This window comes from Prionailurus viverrinus, chromosome C1, assembly GCF_022837055.1.
Source record: "Prionailurus viverrinus isolate Anna chromosome C1, UM_Priviv_1.0, whole genome shotgun sequence".
NCBI lineage: Eukaryota > Metazoa > Chordata > Mammalia > Carnivora > Felidae > Prionailurus > Prionailurus viverrinus.
Window position 1 is genome coordinate 213,630,496 of NC_062568.1, and position 18,924 is coordinate 213,649,419.

At 63.2% G+C, this 18,924-nt stretch overlaps 1 protein-coding gene across 1 annotated transcript in view; it reads right to left on the reverse strand.

The window, feature by feature from the left end:
* Positions 1 to 3,744, reverse strand: part of PRKCZ (protein kinase C zeta) — a 98,605-nt gene extending 94,861 nt beyond the window's left edge. Inside the window, exons 1-2 of the mRNA XM_047871673.1 lie at positions 3,486 to 3,744; positions 583 to 704 (exon numbers count right to left, since the gene is read on the reverse strand). Coding sequence (XP_047727629.1) covers positions 583 to 704; positions 3,486 to 3,556 — 193 coding nt within the window. The 5' untranslated portion in view covers positions 3,557 to 3,744. The remainder of the gene's footprint in view (positions 1 to 582; positions 705 to 3,485) is intronic.
* Between the last annotated feature and the right edge of the window lie 15,180 nt (positions 3,745 to 18,924).

Sequence of the window (18,924 nt, forward strand, 5' to 3'; positions counted from 1 at the left end):
CTGAGCCCCGAGAAGGCCACCTGGAGAGCAAAACCGTGCTAACTCTCGGTTGGGCAAGATAAAGGACATTCTTCTTGGCTCAGTCCTGGACGAAAGCAGAGACTCCCTACCCCCATCCTGGATAGGAACACAGAGATGCATAGAACCCATACCCCGGGAGCTGCCCCCCACCCCCCAGCTTTCTCGGATGTGTGCACCGCGGGGCCCTAGCTACTCACCCTCCTGCTTTCCCGGAGAAAAGGAAAATCAGAAGAGAGCTCACCTTTCCAAATTACCTACTGGAAAACCCAGAACACGAGAGAGGAAGAACAGGGAGGAGGGCAAGGGCTGGCCCAGGCGGGGCAGCGAGACCCCTGCAGCCCTCTCCCCGCTGCCCTGGGGGCTCTCCTCCCTTCCCAGCCCCCAAACCAAGCTTCCCTGAAGGCAGCGTCTTCCCGGAAATGACTTCCAGCATCCCCCCAGGGAAGCTGGCTGTTAACCAGCTTAATTCCATAGTTTTAAACCTCCCTGAGGCAGGGCTGACCTAACTTCCCACAAGCACACGTGTGGAGATTTACGGTCTGTTGCCAGACCAAGGGCTACCTTCGTTGTCGACCCACTTGAGGGTGAGCGGGTGCCCCTGGTGGAGACTGCACATCTCTCTCACTTCCTCACAGAGCTCCTCGAAGGTCATCGCTGCGTCTAGGCTGGTGATCAGGATGTCCCTGGGGCAGAGGATGCACACGTTTCACCAAGGAGCACATTTAAATCAAATACTATTGATTTATTAATAACTGAGTTGATTAAATGAAAAATTTCCAAACAAAATATTACAGGACCCCCAACAGAACCACTGTCCAGTTTTATTTTTTAATTACTACCATGAATGCCTTTGCACACAAAGATCTATTCTGCACCGGGACCTGCCTAACTGGGGGGAAAGAACGAGGCAGGGGCATCGGGAAGAGCCAGGCAAGGACTTGCTCAGGGACCAGGTTATTTGCCCATCAAAGGAGGGGGTGGGGGGTGTGCCCAGTGTGTTCAGCTCAAGCCCACGGGCTTCATCAGACCTTCCCCCAAAGCTGACGGCAGGGACAGCAGCCCAGGCTTGAGCTGGAGAAAGGGAAGACCCACATGGGTGTTCCTGTGACCTCAGGAAAGCGGGCGCTGAGAGGCCACCCAGCATAGCGTCCGACTCGGGTCCACATCACCTGGAAATCTCCTCATGACACAGGTGCTGCCGGACCCTGCTGACACCCCAGTCACAGCACATCTTCCAAGGCCAAGCTGGGGGCCCCCTATTTTTAAGAATGGCGTCTTCGATGTGTCTGACCTCTGCCCCAAACAATCTGCCAGGAAGGTGGCAGCACAGTCCCATTGGGGACAGAGCTCCACTTGGACCCTTGCCTTTTGGATAAGTGAGCGCTGACCTTGGTGGGTGCTTTCCAGAATGCATCCTCGCTGCATTCTGAGGACTATGCCTCCCAAGTGCCCTGGGAGACACACGGGGCAGGCGCGGGTGGGGGTGAGGAGCTGGGCTAGGCAGGAACTGTCTGCACAGCCTGGAGCACCACAGAGGGAGAAAGGAAGAGGGGAAGAGGGTGGGGGAAGGCCAGGGAGGGGAGAGGTGGGGGAGGAGGGGAGGGAAAGGAAGAGGGGAGGGGAGGGGAGGAGGGGAGGGGAGGGGAGGGAGCTGAGGTAGGGAAAGGGAGGAACGAGAGGGCCACATCAGCCCAGAGAAAGACTGAACAGGTCACATTACTGGCGGTAACCAAAGCGCTCTCCAGGGGCCAAAGTCAGGGGCAGGGTGGGGGCAGTGGTGGCTCAGTCCAGAACCCCCAAGAGCTCCAGTCAACTTTGCCCAGGACCCTCCTCGAGGGCCTCCATCCCTGCCCTCAGTGCCCCACCCTGGAGGCAGGCTGGGGGGGGGGGGGGGGGGCAGGCCCCACCCACCCAGGCTGCTGGGGTATGGACTTCCTTTCGCTGCGGATCCACTGAGTTTTCACAAAGTGGCTGTCGACCAATCCCACAGTTCCTGGCTGGGAAGAGGGCGTCTGTGTTGTGACAGGCCTTCCACAGTTTACTAACCAGCAAGCCAGGATGTTACAGCCTCAGAACGAGTTTTAATGGGCAGACCACCCTTCCAGGCCAGAAACAGGATTCCTGGACCTCTTCAGGCGGACTGGCCATCCTTCCCCAGAAATCATTCCTCCCTGGAGCCCTGTCACCAACTGTCCCACACATACCCTGCTCCCAGGCAACCCGGCTGAGGATAGCAGAAAGGACAGGAGAGGTCTGACCCCGCACCCCAAACAAGGTGCCCTCACGAGCTCAAGAGCCGCAAGCCCCTCCTCAGCTGGGACGATGCACCCTAACTCTAACCCTAACCTTTGAGATGCCCCCGTGGCAAGCCACTATGGCCAAGACGGCCAAATTCACGCGCCAGGCGAGCGATGTGCTCCCCTCCCAGCGCCGGTACCGGTGACCCTCGGACAGCCGGGTCTGATTTCAGGGCCCCTGGAGACCAACACGGATGCAAGGAAGCTCTCCCGCCAGCCTCGTCTACAGCGCGCGCCCGGGGCCAGAGGCAGGATCTGGCCTCTGGGCACCGTCCCCCCCCCCCCACCCCCCCACCCCCCCCTCCCCGCAGTCCTGCCCCGCGGCTGCTGGGTGTGGGGCGCTACCCGGGCCGTACCGGGCGCCGCTCCCGGCCTCTGACCTCTGTGAGGAGCCCGTTCGCCCCGTTTTACAGCGAGCAGGTGGAGCCCAGGGCGACGCGCGCGGACGCAGAGCTGATCGGTGTCCGAAAGATCCGGTCCCGACAGAACCGCTCCCGGAGACTTACGGGAACCCCCACTACGCCCCAATTCGCGCAACCACGGGCTGCTCACTGCCCCTAAACTGCGTCCTGCACCCGGACCTGGGTCGTTAAACTTTTCTTAGAACTCCGGCCGGCTAAATTGGGGAAAGTTTAGGAAACCCTGATTCTTACAACTCAACCAGGAGTTTTCACAACTTGACGAAAACTTTAGTCTTTACAGGTTTGTGGCCTTGATGTCCAACCAGCTGAGGCGGGAATGTGTCAGTGCGGTGCCCGGGGCCGCCTCCCGCGCCGCAAAGTCCTCGGGGCGAGTGCGAGCGAAGGAGGGACGCGCGCGGCCGGAGCCCGCAGCGCCCCAGCCTCGGCGCCAGAGGACCCCGCGACCTTTCCCGCGAGCGACGTCCAAGGGCGCTTGGAGCGCCCGCCCCGTCCACGGCTGCCTCTCGGCGAGGGCGCGTCAGGACCTCCCCGGCGCCCCTGCGCCCCGAGGGCCCTCGCCGTCCCTTCCCTCCCGCGCCGCAGCGACTCGGCCCCCGACGGCGGGCGCGGTGCGGGCCGGTCCCCGCGCCTGGCTCTGCCCCCCTGTCCCCGCGCCTGGCTCTGCCCCCCGGTCCGGGCCGGTCCCCGCGCCTGGCTCTGCCCCCCGGTCCGGGCCGGTCCCCGCCGTCGGGCGTCGCGCGCTCACCCGCTGGAGTGCGCCTTCAGGCGGACTCGGCAGCCGCTCCCGTCCATCTTGGGGCCGGTCCTGCTGGGCATGGCGCGCTCCCCGGCCGCCGTCAGCGCCGCGCCCCGGGCGCTCGGGCCATGGCGCGGGGACCCAGCGGCCGGCCGGGGCGCCAGGTGGGGCCCGCGGTGGAACGCGGAAGGGCGCGCGCGCGCGCGCGCGCGGCGCCGGGTTCCCGGGGCGCGGGTCCGGCCAACTCCGCAGAACTTGGGGGGCGGGCTGGGCGGGACGGGGGCACGGCCAGCGGGGGCGCGCGAGGTGTGCGCACGGAGTCCCGGCGTCAGGCCCGGGGCGGGGGGAGGAGGGGGGGTCGGAACATGGCCGACCCGAGGCCCGGCGGGCGGCCAATCGGCGGGACGGGCGGTCCCGGGGCGGGGGCGGTGGCACCTGCGGCCAATGAGGGCGAGGCGGGGCCGCCACCTGGGCCAATCCCCGGGGGTCCCGGCGGCCGCGACCCAATGGCTCCGAGCGGGGCGGACTACCTGTCGGGCGGGGCGCGGCCCACCTGCGGCCAATGGAGGCGCGCGCGGCCCGGCTCTGCCCGGCAACCGGAGGCGGCGCCCCGCGGGCCCCGAGCGCCGGCCCCTCCGCGAAGTGGGCTCCAGGGGCCGCGCTGCCCAGGCGGGGCCCCCTGCGCTGCAGCGCCCCGGGGACCTGTTGGAAACGCAAGCTGTCTTGGGTGCCCCCGCCCAGACTCGCAGAATCGAAACTCCTGCAGTCTGTGCGGACAAGCCCCGGGTAATTCGGAGGCGAGCGCGAGTCCGAGAGCCGCTGGGCCAGGGGACGGTGGGAAGGAGCCGCCGGTGACTTGAGGGGCGGGAGCAGAGGCCCTGGCCAGCGTCACGGGGAGGGTCCGGCTCGGCTGGCTCTCCCGGCCCCGGCTGCCCTCCTCCCCTTGCGGGTCCGTGACCCTATTGCCAGGAGTCTCGTCTACACTAGCTGGCGATTCCCTCGGTTCCAGCTCACGCCTCCGCCCAGGACAGGGACACTGCATTTGGCCACGTCGCCCATGACCTTCATGTCTGAATCCACGACCTCTCTAGGTCTTAATAACCCCGTGGCGTTTGTTCCGGAGAGCCTGCGCTGGGCGCGGCCCACGCCCCTCAGGGGCGGCCTCCCGGGCCCCATCCCTTACCGGTCGCATCCACAGGGCTTAAATCTGCTGTTTGTAGAAACTCACCCGGGCACCAGATGGCACCCCAGACTCAGGTCTGCTGTCCCCTCACCCCTGCCAAACCCCCTCCTCTCTGAGCCACCCCCCTGTTGCCTTCCTCCCCCACCCCACCCCCACCCCCGCTGGCAACCCCTGACCCCCAAGCCTTCACTCCCCACTCGGACCATTGTAAGGGCTTCTCTTGCTCGGGCTCATTCCTCAGACACGCGCTGACACGTTCTTGGTACCCTGCTCGCGGGTGAGCGTGGACAACCAGGTGAACAGTCTTTATGGTCATGGACCCCATATTCTGCCTAGACGTGGACTCAGAGAAACCTGTTGGAGGCTCACCTCTCACGTACCTAAGATGCTGCGAACTCTCCCTTCTGGAAAAACAAAAGGTTGGGGCACCTGCCCCTGCCCATTTCCCTCTACAGCATAACTTCCAGGAGGCCCGCAGCCCTCACCTCCACTTTCTCCCTTGTCACTTTCTCTTCAGCGTCCGGTCCCCCCCCCCAAACCCCCCAGTGTCCTTACCACCTCCTGTGTTTTAAATACATGGTCTGGCCCCTCTGAGAAGCTCTTACCCTAGGATGCTGCCCTCTGCCTTCTCCCCTGCTGCTTCCTCCTGGTCTCTTAAAGGCTCCCCCGCCCCGCTTCTCATTTCCAGCAAACCTCCCTCGCCCACGCTCTGCCACGCTCTTCCTCGTCCAGTCAGTGCCGGCCCCATCTCTCCAGGTGCTCAGCTCAAAGACCTCCTTTCTCTCTTATAGCCGCACCCCTCCATCTGCAAACCCTGGAGGCCTGACCTTCAACGTGGTTGCAGATTCCTACCACAGCCCATCACCTCCACTGCTACCACCTGGTCCAAGCCACATCCTCTGTGCAGGAATTTTTGCAGCAGCCTCCAGTTTCCTTAAAACATAAGTCAGTCCATGTCCACCTAGCTGGTGTTCAAAACCCCCAGGATTCCCACTGTTCTCAGGAAAAGACCATAGGCCCTCCAGGCCCTCCAGGATCTGGGACCCCATTCTTTTCTGTCTTCGTCTCCCACCAACATCATCCCCTCCAATACCTGGTCACTTTACTGCCTCTTGCCTCAGGGCCTTTGCACCTGCTGTTCCGTCTCCCAGAAGCACCTTCGCCCAGACCCACACTTCCTTTGAGTCTCCACCTAATATCCCTGATGCCTGTATTACTCCCCCTGCCCCAGCCCGATGGGGTGGTTCCTCCACAGCCCCAGCACGGGCACACAGAGGTCTGTGGCGGTCTGCCACACATGAAGGGGAATGGGGTAAAAGGGTTTGTCATGTCAGGGGAGCAGCATGGTGCTCGTGGGGACGAGCGGGAATCTGCCACGTGAGCAGCACCCAGGAGACGAATGTGTGGGATGCAGCTGTCCCTGAGTCGGGCCCCTCAGTCAGCCCCTGGGCAGCCGTCCAGAGCCCAGCCTGGACATGACCTCGGGGAGTGGAGAAGAGCGAGGTTGCATCTCGGTGGGCACGGGCCGTCTCCGGTGGAGGGGGTCCCCCGAGACCCCGCCACACCTCCCTGGCACTCTGATTGCCTCCCTCAAAGGCAGAGAAGGAGGCAGCAAACCCAGGCCTTGATCCCCACCCCCCACTGCGGGCAGGACGGGCCGGCAGATGTCCGTTCCAGTGCACACCAGCAGCCCAAGTGTGGCCCCACAGCCCTTTGTGACCAGGAAGCCCTTGCTGGGGTAGAAGCCTTGAGGGTCCTGGTGCCCCTGTGTGCCCTGGCCTTCCCTACAGATCTCAGCTGACATGTGAACCTCTCTCCTGGAGGCTGGCACCCAGGTCACTGCAGCACCCCCGGGGCCTCAATCTCGGGGAGGGAAGTGCGGAGGAGGGCCTGAAGCTTCAGAGCTTGGGGGCCAGGTCGGGGGGTGTTGGAGGGTGGGGTCTCTGTTCTCCAGCAGGGCTGGGGGAGGAGGAGAGGCCTACTCCAGGAGGAGGGCTGGGGAGGTTTCCACCCCTGGGTCTCACCACCTCCCGCCCCAGGCCGGGGTGAGGGCACACGGGTCATCTGCAGGGCCCGGAAAACCTCCCTGAGGGCCTCCCCCGAGCGTGGGGGGCGTTGGCGTCCTTCCCGGCAAACAGCTCCTCAAAACATTGGGCCCCACCTGCCCCCCCGCCAGTGGACAGCCCCCAGAGGGTGTCCCCCGCCCCCCGCCCGGCAGTTAGGGCCTCAAGGACAGAGTGCGTGGCCCTGACCAAGCAGGCAGGTGGTGCCGCAGGCCCTGGGCCCTGGCAACGGGCACGAGGTGTTTGTTCCCAGATTTCCCAACCAGTCCCCACTCCACACGTGGCGGGGGTTGGACCCGGTCCGCAGAGGCCGCTGCCGCACCCCCACGGCGTCTCTGACACATCCGGGAATGAGTGAGCGAGTGAATGAATGAACAGGTGCGGACCCCTCAGAACCACCGGCGCCAGGGCGACATCCCAGCCCCTCAGGTCCTGCTCCGAGTGTCAGCGGGCAGGGTTCCCGCCTCTCTGGCCCGACAAGCGAGGGAGCTTGGGAGGGTGGGCAGGGCGGTGGCCGTGGACGCCCAAGGACAGACTTGCCACAGGCCCTGGGGCTGCCTATCAGCAGCTTCTGCGTTTCCCAAGTCTCCCCGCAAACACCTCACGTACCTTCGTGATGACAAACACATTATTTCCAAAATGAAAACGCACAAAGGCGCGGGCTTTTTACGCGGATCACAAAGGTGATGGAGGTTTGCCACACAACCCCCACAACACAGAAAGGTGTCAGGGGAGGCGAGCCCTGGTCCCCTGCCCCCCCTCCCCCAGCAGACCCAGCTGGGAGGGTGTCCCTGTCTTGGTCCCCCGGGCCCCCAGAGTAAGTGTGGGGCTGGTGGGCGAGGAGGGTGACCAGGCCTGGCGGAGGCCAGAGCAGGGCTGCAAGGCCTTGGGTCAAGGCTCCTCCCAGCCAGGCCCCACCGAGGGCACCCTCAGATCTTCAATGCAAGCTGTCTATGAGGACTCTCAAACGCCTCGGGGATGCCTCAGGGGAAGGGTGGAAGCAGGTGGAGCTTGTGCTCAGTGAGACTCCTGCTGCAGGAGGGACAGGACGTTTGCTCACACACATGGCTGTGCGAGGGACAGGACGTTTGCTGGGCGCATGGCTGAGGGAGGAATGGACAGCAGGTGTTTCCTTCCTTTGTCATGGATCATGGGATTTGGAAAAACTGGCTCAAGAGACAACATTCACTCCACTCGCTCATTAATTTGTTCAACGGATGTTGGCCAAGGGCCCGCTGGGTGCCTGGATACGGTGGGGATTCAGCCAGACATGGCTGCTCCCCGTGAACCTGCATGCCGGTGGGGAGACTGGCCACGGTCATTGGTCACACAGACATGGCAGTCTGTTGGAGAGAGGCAGGTTTGACCAGATCCCTGGAAGAAAGCCTGTCACCGGGATGACCATGTGTGTGGTGGAGAAGGATCGCAGGAGAGGCAGCTCGGGCAGCCTGTGCAAAGGCTCTGTGGCCCCAGGGAGCAGGGTGGGCCGGAGGCTGTGGAGGCGCGGCTGCAGAAGCTGCTGGAGCAGACCCTGAGGGGCCTCGAGGGCCACATCAAGGAGGGTGGGGAGCCAGCGACAGGGCCCTGGGAGCTTCCAGAAAAGGCTGCTCCATTCACTGGGCAAGGCCCTGCCCAGAGGGAGAGGAAGAGGGATGTCTTCGTCTCCGTGGGCTTCTCGGCCCGGGTGTGTGTCCGTGTGCATCTATGTGCCGGTGGCCAATTGGTTGCTCTCTGCTCCAAATTCCCCCTTCCCTACTTGGGGGCCTAGATGCCATTCCTTCAGGACAAGGGTGAGGGTCTGTCGCCCTGGGCACTGCTGACATTGGGCGGGGTCATTCATCACAGCGGGGCCAGCCTGTGCGCGGCAGGTGCCTGGCTCCGGGAGCCGCCGTCCTCCCTCTCTCCCAGCAGAGGGCGCCGGAGGGACGCGGCCGGAGGCGGGGCCCCGCGCGCGCGCGCGCGCGCGCGCGCGCGCGGCTCCGGCCGGGTGGGTGGCCGCGTGGGCGGCGCGCCTCCTGGGCCCCCAGCCCCCCGCCGGGGACGCGGCCCGACTCCGGCCTGGGGAGAGGCGGCCCCTCAGCCCACGGGTACCAGTCCTGCCTCCTGCCTGCGGTCACTGGCCAAGCTTAATGGCCCGTTATGTTAACTGGTCTCTGTTGGAAACCACCGACCGGACCCCGGCGGATACCGCCTGCCTGTGCACGTGCGCGTGTCTGTGTGTTCCGCGTGGGGTCCCTGTGCGTGCTGCACGTGCGCCTTTGTGCGCCACGGGTGTTCCTGCGTGCACGCCCTGGAGCGGGTGCCGGAAGGGCCCACCTCCGGCAGAGGCAGGACAGCAAGGAAGGGTGGCTTGCTGGATGGGGGGGCTGCAGGGCCGAACCGCCCCCCGGGACACCGACGGCCCGGAAGGGTTGGATCCTGCTGTGCCAGCGGCTTCCCGCATTCAGCAACTCTCACGAGCCCTGCAGTTGTCCCATCATACAAGCGAGGACAGTGAGGCACCGGCACCTGCAGGGTCTGCACCCTGCCCCCTGGGGGCCCCCTAGGCTGTGGGTTTCATAGGCCCGTTTTCTGAACGAGGACACCGGGGGTCTGGGTGGCCCGGCGCTTTGTCCAGGGTTGCAGGGCCGGGATTGCCGGGGGCCGGTGGGGACGCCCTGCACATCTCTGTCTTCCAGCTGGATGTGTCCACGGAGTGGAGCCCCTCTCCTTGGCGCCCAAGACAAGCAGGGCCAGGGCATCACGAGGGAGAGCTACTTCCCAGCCTGGGAGATGGAGTCTGTCCCGCTTTCGATCCCCTCAGCTGCCTGGGATTATATTTAACACCCAAAACAAGCCTGACACGCATCTGAGGAGGCAGCACGCAAAACCCGCGGTCACCATGGCAATGCCACTCCGTGGGGGCTGCCAGCGGGTGCTATTTCAGCCACGAGAAAACCATAGTTAACTAGAAGCATCACAGGGAGACACAGTGGCAGAGTGAGACAGGTCCCCAGCTGCTTGGCTGAGCCCCTGCGTGTCTTTGTGTGGGGAGCTGAGCTCGCCCGGGCGGGGGCCTGTCCGCGTCCGGCCAGGTGTCAGGGGACCCACTGCGCCCTGGTGCCTCCACCTTGCTGAGCCCTCCCCGGCTTTCTTTGCCTTTTATTCAGAGCCTGAGCTGGTGGCCCCCCAGGCGGGCCCCAAAGCCTACATTGTTTACAGACCGCTCCGCGGTCAGGCATCCGGTAACCCCGTCCTGGGAAGGGATTGGGAGGAGGTCCTCACGCCCCCCGACCCAGGGAGGTGCAGCTGGGACCGCCTTCTAGAAGGCAAGGTGACGATATGCATCCGGGGCCTTAAAGGTGTCTGCGTCTTTGGGTGTCAACGCTCCGCTCTGGAAATGCACTGTAAAGAGGGAGCTGCAGGTACCGTCTGATGGTTGCAGGGTCGAGGGTGACAGGTGACGTGGCCTGCTGTGGAGCCGAGGCAAAGTCCACCGCAGGCCCCACCGCAGGCCCCGCGTGACCTTTGAGATCTAACGCTGCACACGTGGGCTCACGCTCACGCAGGCAGGGTGGCTTTGCCAGGACGGGAGGAGGCAGGACCCCTGCCCGTGGCCCCAGATGGCTGTGTGCAGGTGCCACCCTCATAGGAAAGCACCCCAGCGTCCCCGTGCGGGGAAAAGACTCCCTGGGACCTTGTCACCCGGGGTCAGCAGCTTCCCATGGGCCGGGCCCGGGCTGCCATCCCCAGAGGCAACGTGCAGCCCTCGCTGACCCCTGACAATTCCCGTCACCCCCCCAGAGACCCCTCCCCGGCAGGACAGCTGGAGAGTTGACAAACTGCTCTCAGGACCGGACCCCACTGAATTCCTGCAACGGCCGCCTGGGGAAGGGCTAAGGCTTTGAGGGCTGCGGCACCTGGCAGGCATCCACAGAAGGTCCCCGGTGCCTCTGAGCACATCTGTGTACCTCCTCGTCCCAGTGCCTCAGGGGAGCCCCGAGAGACGTGTCTTCAAGGCTGACTGAGGGCACCAGCCCCCACATGAAGCCAGCCCATGTGCCTGACGGTTCCTGGGTCTGCAGCTGGGTCTTCAAGCTGCCCCAGGGCTGTGCTGGGGGTGTCGGTGTCCTTGGCACCTGGGGAAAAGTGGGGCATCCCAGGCTAAGGACGTGAAGCCCGCGGCCGCCCCATCCAGATGTTTGTGCGTCCGGGACCCCCTGGGAGGGGCCATCCGAGAGGGCCCTGGGAGGACCGGCCATCAGGTGTTTCCAAATGGAGTGGTACATGCAGGGGGGAGGGAGGCCCTTTTAGGGTGGAGCCAGGTGACCTGGCTCAGGAGGGCAGGAGGCACCGGCCTGGGAGACTCTCAGGACACGGGGACACGGATGCCCGCAGCAGCTGGGATCCTTCGCACCACGTGGTCTGGAGAGCTTTCTTGCCTAGCTGGGCCTCGGGTTCTTCCCCTGGGACGCGGGGACTCTGTGGGTGGGAGGGGACGACCACGGAAGGCACAGCACTGGCTCCTGGCTCAGCTCTCGGGAAACGGCAGGCCGTCACCGTGGTTCTGTTCGCCCGAGGGCATCTCGGCACCCAAGGGGCACAGCTGGTGCCGCGGGGTCCCGGGCAGCCCAGGGGCGCCCCCTCTGCTCTGGCGGCCTGGGGCAACTCTCAGCCCCTTCCGGAGACTTCGCAGAGCGCGTTCAACAACCTGGCGGGGAAGAGCACGTTGCTTCGGGACTTTTACCCCCGTCCCGCCTTCCTCAGGAGCCCCATCCACTCGGCAGCAGGAAAAAACACCTAAAGCTTTCATGGGAACCGTTGATGCGTTCAGCCTCTGCAGTCCTGCCCAGTGTCCCTCCTCTCTACACACTCGCCTCCCCCCACAGAGATGCGTCTGCGTGTGGCAGGAAGGGCCGATGCTCGCTCACGGCAGTGGCCTGAAGGGGCCCCGAGACCCTGGCTGGGCCTGCTGTGCAGTGACTGGCCCGGGGCCTGCAGAGTGAGAGCAGTCAGCTCCCTGCTGGGCATCCTGTCTGCAACCACAGTTGAGGGATCTTCTGGACTGTGAGCCCTCAGTGGCACAGAGGCCGTCAGAAGACATGAGAGTCCTGGTTCAGAGACAAAGGACCTTATTACTCACGGCACAGAGAGTGGCATGGGCGTCAGTGACTTGGCATCGGTCTGCTTGTGCCCCTGTCCCACAGGAGAACACGGGTGGCCCAGGTGGAGCCCCTGAGCCTCTGTCCCAGGGGTCATGCCACCCAACCTCAGTGCGGCCCGGACGGGTACTGCAGAGGCTCAGGAGAGCAGGCTGGACAAGCTGTCTGACCCCTCCATGGCCCCCTCTTAGCTGTGTTGAGTTTAGGGAGGGAGCAGCCATGCCCTTGATGGATGTCTCTTCCCCTTGAGCGCCACACATCACGTGCCATTCTGGTAGACCAGCTGTCTGAAAACCAGAGCCCTGATTATAGTGTTCACTAAATTCCACGGCGTGAAGTCACTGAACTTGGAGTTGGATGTGCAGTCAGCTTCTGTGAGCCTGTGGGAGCCCTCTTCCTCCTCCAGCCTCTGGATGCCTCCTTCCTACAGCCCCCCAGGCTTTCCCCATTTCTCAGGATCAGTCCTTATCTCCCCCCCCCCTCCCACCGCACACACACACACACACACACACACACACACACCCAGGACGGCGGACCTTGGAGCCTGTGCTATGCCATGCTGAGGAGTAAATCTGAGTCTCCTAGAACTGCCCTTCCTGTGCCAAATGGGAGCTTAAAGAGGGAAATTTCCGAGGCACAGCTGGATTGCGAGGCTATTTTCTTGATGCAAATCCTATTTTGAATATCGAAACCCAAATACTAACTCTGCCCTTCTCTTTGCATTTCTCCTTTAGCAAAACGAATCACCCCCCCCCCCCAAACCAGGCAGGGCGGGTGCCTGGGACCAACCAATAAAAAATAATCGCATTTACTAAATGGTACAAAGTATCAGGCAGTGTTCTAAGTGCTTTTTATTTGTATTTATTTATTTGTTTATTTATAACGTGTTTTTTTTATTTTAATGTTTATTTTTGAGACAGAAAGAGAGAGAGACAGAATGCCAGTGGGAGAGGGGCAGAGAGAGAGGGAGACACAGAATCCGAAGCAGGCTCCAGGCTCCGAGCCGTCAGCACAGAGCCTGACGCGGGGCTCGAACTCATGAACTGTGAGATCATGACCCGAGCTGAAGTCCAACGTTTAAGAGACTGAGCCACCCGGGCGCCCTAAGTGCTTTTTACTTATGATGAGGCCAGTTACTCCTCACGACAGTCCTGTACCGTCATTATTCCATTTTACAGATGAGGATGCTGAGGCCCTGGGATGTTAAATAACTTGCCCACGGTTGCGCAGACAGGAAGTGCTATCAGGTCGCCCCGAGCCCACGCTCCTAACAACTAGGACTTCTCGACAAGGGGAAGTCGTACTCAGAAAGCCAGGAGAGAGAGAGATGCACATTTACCTGCCCTCCCCCCAGCAATGGCTACATCTGTTACACTGAAAACCCCTAACTTCTTGGTCGTAGGTGCTTTTGGTGCCCTGGGCTCACCTCTAATTTCAGAGCAGCGGGGTAGACGGTCCTCAAGCACACCGGCGGGGTCCTGTCCCCAGTGCTCTCCTTGCCACCCACTGTGCTGCCCCAGGACTTTCTCAGACATGGTCAGCCCAGGGCAGCCCAAAAGGGTGGGAAGTTACTGCCCTTGGGGGCAGTTGTCAACCACTGGGGCATGAGAATTGGCTGATCCTTGAAAGATGGTTCCATGTGGCTCCTCAGAGGGTCTCCAGGGAGGTGCGGACCACGCACCCATGCACGCGAGCTGCCCCGTAAGCAGCCAGCTCAGGAACACGGACCCCACCCACTTTTTCCTCCTTTCCACCTCTCCCCACCGGCTCCCGGCGACCTCCCAGATCCCCTGTCGGGCGGCCACGTGCACGGGAGCTCCTGTAGCCGACTCCGCCGTCAGGTACTGGCCATGTGCGTGCGGCTGGGCCACTCACTAGTGTGGTGACCGAGAGGGCGCCCGCCGGTGGGGTGTGGGGTGGTGATCACCGGCCCGCAGAGCCCTCACCGTTATGGGTTCCGAGCCGACTGCGGCGAGCTGTGAAAGCCAGGAGGCCCACGCATCTCAAGGAGCCCTGCTGCCTCCAGCCAGAGGGCAGATGGTGCAGAAAATTGGGCCCAAGATGCAATCATAAGGGTGACAGATCCCAGAGAAGAATGACAAGGGGCCTTGCCGATCTCCTATGCCAAGATCAGGGCCCTGATGGGAAGGCGTAGGACCTGAGGCGGGTTTGCGGTCGTTACGAGCGAACCCACCTGGGAACCCTGTGTCCCTGTCTCACGTCCCGCTTGTTGGAGGGGTCCCAGAGAACACGTCATCTCAGGGGGATACCTGGCAAAGTGATGCTTGCATTAGTTCCCCGACGCTGCTCTAACAAAAGACCATAGACTGTGGGGCTTGAACTTCACCGTCTCGCAGTCTGGAGGCCAGAAGCCTGAGACCAAGGCGCCAGTAGACTGGTCTTCCTGGAGGCTCCTGGGGGAGGGGGCGGGGGCTGTGCCTTGCCCCTCCCCCAGCTTCCTGTGTTGCCGTCAGGCCTCAGTGACCCTTGGCTTATAGACACGTCAGTCCAACCTCTGCCTCTGTCTTCACACAGCCCTTCCTCTCTGCGTGTCTCTGTGTCTCCCATATAAGGACACCAGTGGTTGGATTTAGGACCCCCCCAACCCAGTTTGACCTCCTCTTTACTTGCATCCTGGTTACATCTTCAGAGACCCTACTTCCAAATAGCATCACACTCACAGGTACCGGGGGGAGGACTTAACAAACCCCGTCCAGGTAGAAGGTACGGCTGTCAATGCCAACCTCAAAGACACCCCCCCATATTCCCATTCAGTTCACCGGTGTCAGCTCTGAACAGACCAGGAGGAGGGCAGCAGTGGCTCCAGCTGCCGTGGTGCTGGGGACGGCGTCTGCCCAGCGCGTCCCCCGCCGCTGGTGCGCAGATTGAGCTGCCGAGGGTCTTCTCCGCCTCCGCCGATGAGGACCGAACATTGTGGCCCTTGCGCAGGCCGGGCAGCCGTCCACAGCCACCGTCCCGCTCTCCGGCTACGCTAGCTCTCCCGCACTGTTACAATATGGTGCACGGGGGTCTCGAACAGCGCACATCTGAGCACCTTCTCCGGGGTCCACCTTACCGAGGATATTCTGTTCGTCGGACCTGGTGCCCAGGAAGTGGCCAGGACTCTGTGTGTCCTACTGAGACGCCTGCTTGCCAGAAGACAGAGAAATGCTACAGGGACTCGGCAGGGGAGAGGATGACCCTCAGTTCCAGCCTCAGGAACACCTGTAGCCGCGGGCGCGGACAATGGCTCCTTCCGCTTAGCTGGGTCGCCGCTCACTGCTGTTGCTGCTGTGACAGCCACCACCCTGAAGAGCCGGAGGTGCCCTGAGCAGACGTGAGTCCCCACTGCTGTGCGTCAGCCCCTGCCCTGCATCCACCGCAAGCGGCAGCCCTTCTAGCGCTTTCCGGGGGAGGGGGCAGGGCGGGCCTGGGCTTGCAGGCCTGCGGCCCTGAGGCAGGAGATGGCCCTCATGCTTCAGAAGGACAAGTCACAGAACATTCCACATGTTGGGCAGGGGCTCCCAGTGGGGCAGGGACCTGAGTGCTTCGGGCTGGAGCACCTGGCCAGCTTTCCTGCTTCCTCCTTTCCGGCCTCTGGGACATCACCCCCGCCCCCCCCCCCCCGGCTTAAACAGTGCCCCCCCGCCCCACCTCATGTCTCCCCAGTCCTTATTTGGAAATAAGGTCTTTGCAGCTATAATGAGGTGGGATGAAGTCATACTGCATTGAGGGTCCCTAAATCCCATGACAGGTGCCTTTATAAGAAGAGGACACACAGAAAACGCCGGTGTCGTCAGGCAGAGACTGGGGTGCTGCCTCTTTAGATAAGAGACGCCGAGGGCCTCCGGCAGCACCAGGAGCCTGGAGGAGGCTGGGACACATCCCCCCACAGGATCTGGAGGAGACAAATCCTGCCGACTCCTTGGTCTCCGATGTCTGGCCTCCAGTCTGTGAGAAGGTAGATTTCTGTTGTTTTGAGCCCTCGGTCTGCGGCGGCCCCGGGAAAGTAACCTCCCCAGAATAAATGCCCTGTACCGAAGTCCTTGTCCCAGGCTCTGCTTTTGCATCGTCAGGCTCGCCCTGCCCCCGCCACAGGCGGGAGAGTGGAGCTGGGCCCTGCCCCTGCCCCTGCCCCTGCCCCTCTCGGGCGGGCCCCGCAGGAAAGAGCCGCCCCGGCCCTCAGGGAAGCATCTCAGGGTCTGTGTTGCCAACACGCTTTCCGGCCTCTGCCAGAGACAACAGACCAGGAAGCCGCCGGCCCCGAAAACTGTCGGCGCTGCAACGAGGCGCATCTGGAGGCAGCCTCCCCGCCCCACACCGGGCCCAGATGCCTCTGTCACGGGAACTGCCGACACCCCTTTCCCAAGCTGGCCCCTCTCAGCTGCAAACCTTGATCCGCCCGGGCCTTCAATCTGCCCATGTCATCACCACCGGAATAGAACTCGGCGTTTCAAAAGCGCCAGCCCTTCCCGTCCCTTTTTTCTGGCCCTGTAAACATGTGGGCAGAAATAGCAGCCTGCAGGCTGGAGGGAGTGATTGCTGGTTGCGGAACCAGGCGCAGGCTCCTGCCCGGGTGGGCCTCGCGCGTGGGTGCCCGAGGCAGTCACAAAGGCCGGCTTTAAATAGCTCCCTGTGGGTAAGTGCAGCGGAAAGAGGGCAGCCTGCAAGCAGCAGGGAAGGTGAGGAGAGGCGGGTGTGGGTGGGGCAAGAGCCCGGCAGCAGGGGGCTTGCACCCAGGTGAGCGGGGTACCTGCACCTCCCCTGGGGGCCCAGAAGGTGGAGCTGACCCTCCCCGGCCTCCTCTGGTGGAAAGAAAGACTTGGGACAGGACCCAGGTTGCCTCCAGGGGAGGGCGGGTGGCCCTGAGCCCAGCCTGGCACCTTCAGCACACCATCTGGGGCCTGAACACCTCACCCCCAGGCAGTCCTCCAGGCTCCGGGGAGGAGGGGAGGAGGGGGGCCGTGACCCCGCGTGGGGCCACGCAGACCAGAGGGTGCCGGGGCGAGGCGGCGAGGGAGAAAGGGACCGCTGCCTGGGGCGTCACCTTGCCCTGTTCACGGTGTTAGCCCAGCTTGGCTGCCCCCAAGCCCCCCCCCGCTGTCCGAGGCGGCCCGGATCCCCGGCTGACCCCGATCCAAGCCACCTGCTCTCGGCTCGCCCCGGGGTCCGCTCCGCCTGCAGCTTCTGGTCACATCAGATCCTGGAGGTCTTGCTTCTGGGCCCATCCCACGGCCTGGCATGACGGTACCAAGCGCTGAAGCCTCGCCCTTTAGAGCAGGGGCCCAAAGTGGCAGCCTGGGGCCAGAAGGGGTCTTTAGGAGGTAAAGGGCCTTGGAGCTAGAGGTGGAGGTGGAGGTGGAGGAGACAGAGAGGAGGAAAAGGGGGAGGACGGGGAGGAGGGGGAAGAGGGGAAGGAACGGAGGAGAGGGAGGGGGAGAGGTGCAGGTGGAGGAGGAGGAGAAGAGGAGGAGGAAGCAGAGGAGGAGGAGGAGGAGGAAGAGGAGGAGAAGGAAGAGGAGGAGGAGGAGGAGGAAGAGGAAGAGGAGGAGGAGGAGGAGGAAGAGGAGAAGGAAGAAGAGGAGGAGGAGGAGGATGAAGAGGAGGAGGAGGAGGAGGCAGAGGAGGAGGAGGAAGAGGAGGAATAGGAAGAGGAGGAGGAAGAGGAGGAGGTGGAGGAGGAGGAAGAGGAGGAAGCAGAAGAGGAGGAGGAAGAGGAGGAGGAGGTGGAGGGGGGGGAAGTGGAGGTGATAAGCCGGGTTGTGGTTTGGGCAGATGGACCAATCCCCTCCTTTGCCCTTGGACGCAGCCTTGGTCTTCTGGGAGCGGCTGCCCGGCACCCCCGTGCTGGAACACCTGGACCTCAATGGTCCACTGAGCCCTTTTGTGAGTGGCGTCCTCTAGCGTCCCGTCCCCAGGGCCTGGAGACACTGCAGACCCCTGGGCAGTTTGTGCAGGCTGGGGGCGGATGGTAGGACCACCCGATTCACAAAGTCTGATTCACACAGAGTCATCGTCATGCTCCCCTTGAGGTGGCTCGGGCTGGGGCCCACTGGGAGGGCACCGCGGGGCCAGCAGGGCAGTTGCCCGGCTGCCTCCTTGACCACAGCACGGCACGGGCCTGGCTGACCTTGTCCGTGGGAGCCGGCTTCCCGGGCCCCACAGCGACCGCAGAGCGGTCCGGTCCTCTCACTGCCGCTTCCGTTTCCTCCGAGTGTGAAGGCTCACCTAGCTTTGGTGCCATGGAAAACCCGGACACCCTTAGTAAGAGCTGCCTGTCAGATCTCCAGTGACGGACAACTCCCATCACCCTGCTTGCAACCGTGTCGCCCCATGTGCGTGGTGGGGACTGGGGACTCAGTGGCCCCCTTTTACCCATCGCCACATCCGAGAAGGCAGTGTCATGGCACCCTGGCCACGGGACCAAGAGACCAAGGGGGGAGGGGTGACTCCTCGAGCCTCTCTCCAGGACCCTGCATCTCTGCCCCTCCCACCAAGGCCCAAGGACGTGGCCACATGGCTCGCCTCTGGGACACAGCTCCAAGCCCCTCTGTCTCGAGCCCATGGAGCTCCCGGCTCCAGGACAGCTCTCCGGGCAGCCAGGGTGCGGCCATGGCCCAGCCGCAGCAACAGAGAACGCAGCCAGCAGCCAAATGCTTTGTTTTATTTCATGCTGGGACCAAAGGCCCGTGGACGCCCTTCTCCACCACTTTACCAAGAGAGTAGCACCGCCCACTGCCAGCCTCCTCCCGTGACCCGGTCCCAAGCCCACAGAGCAAGTGCCTAGAATCAGGATTGTTTTGTGAGTCAAATGCATAGCTTCCCAGAGGCCACGAGCCTGCCTGGCTCAGCCTTGGGTCAGGTGGACCCTGCCGCTAAGGGGGAGCTGGGCCGGGGGTCTGCAGGAGAGGTGCATGGGAGAGCCCCGGGTGGTCTTCCAGGTGATGGTGGGGACAGCGCCTGGGGTACTTAGGGAGGCCGAGGCTTTCCTCTTGTTTCACGCGGCCTGTTGTCACGCCCCCTTCGAAACAGGCAGAGGGGGCAGATCCACCCGAGAGCCT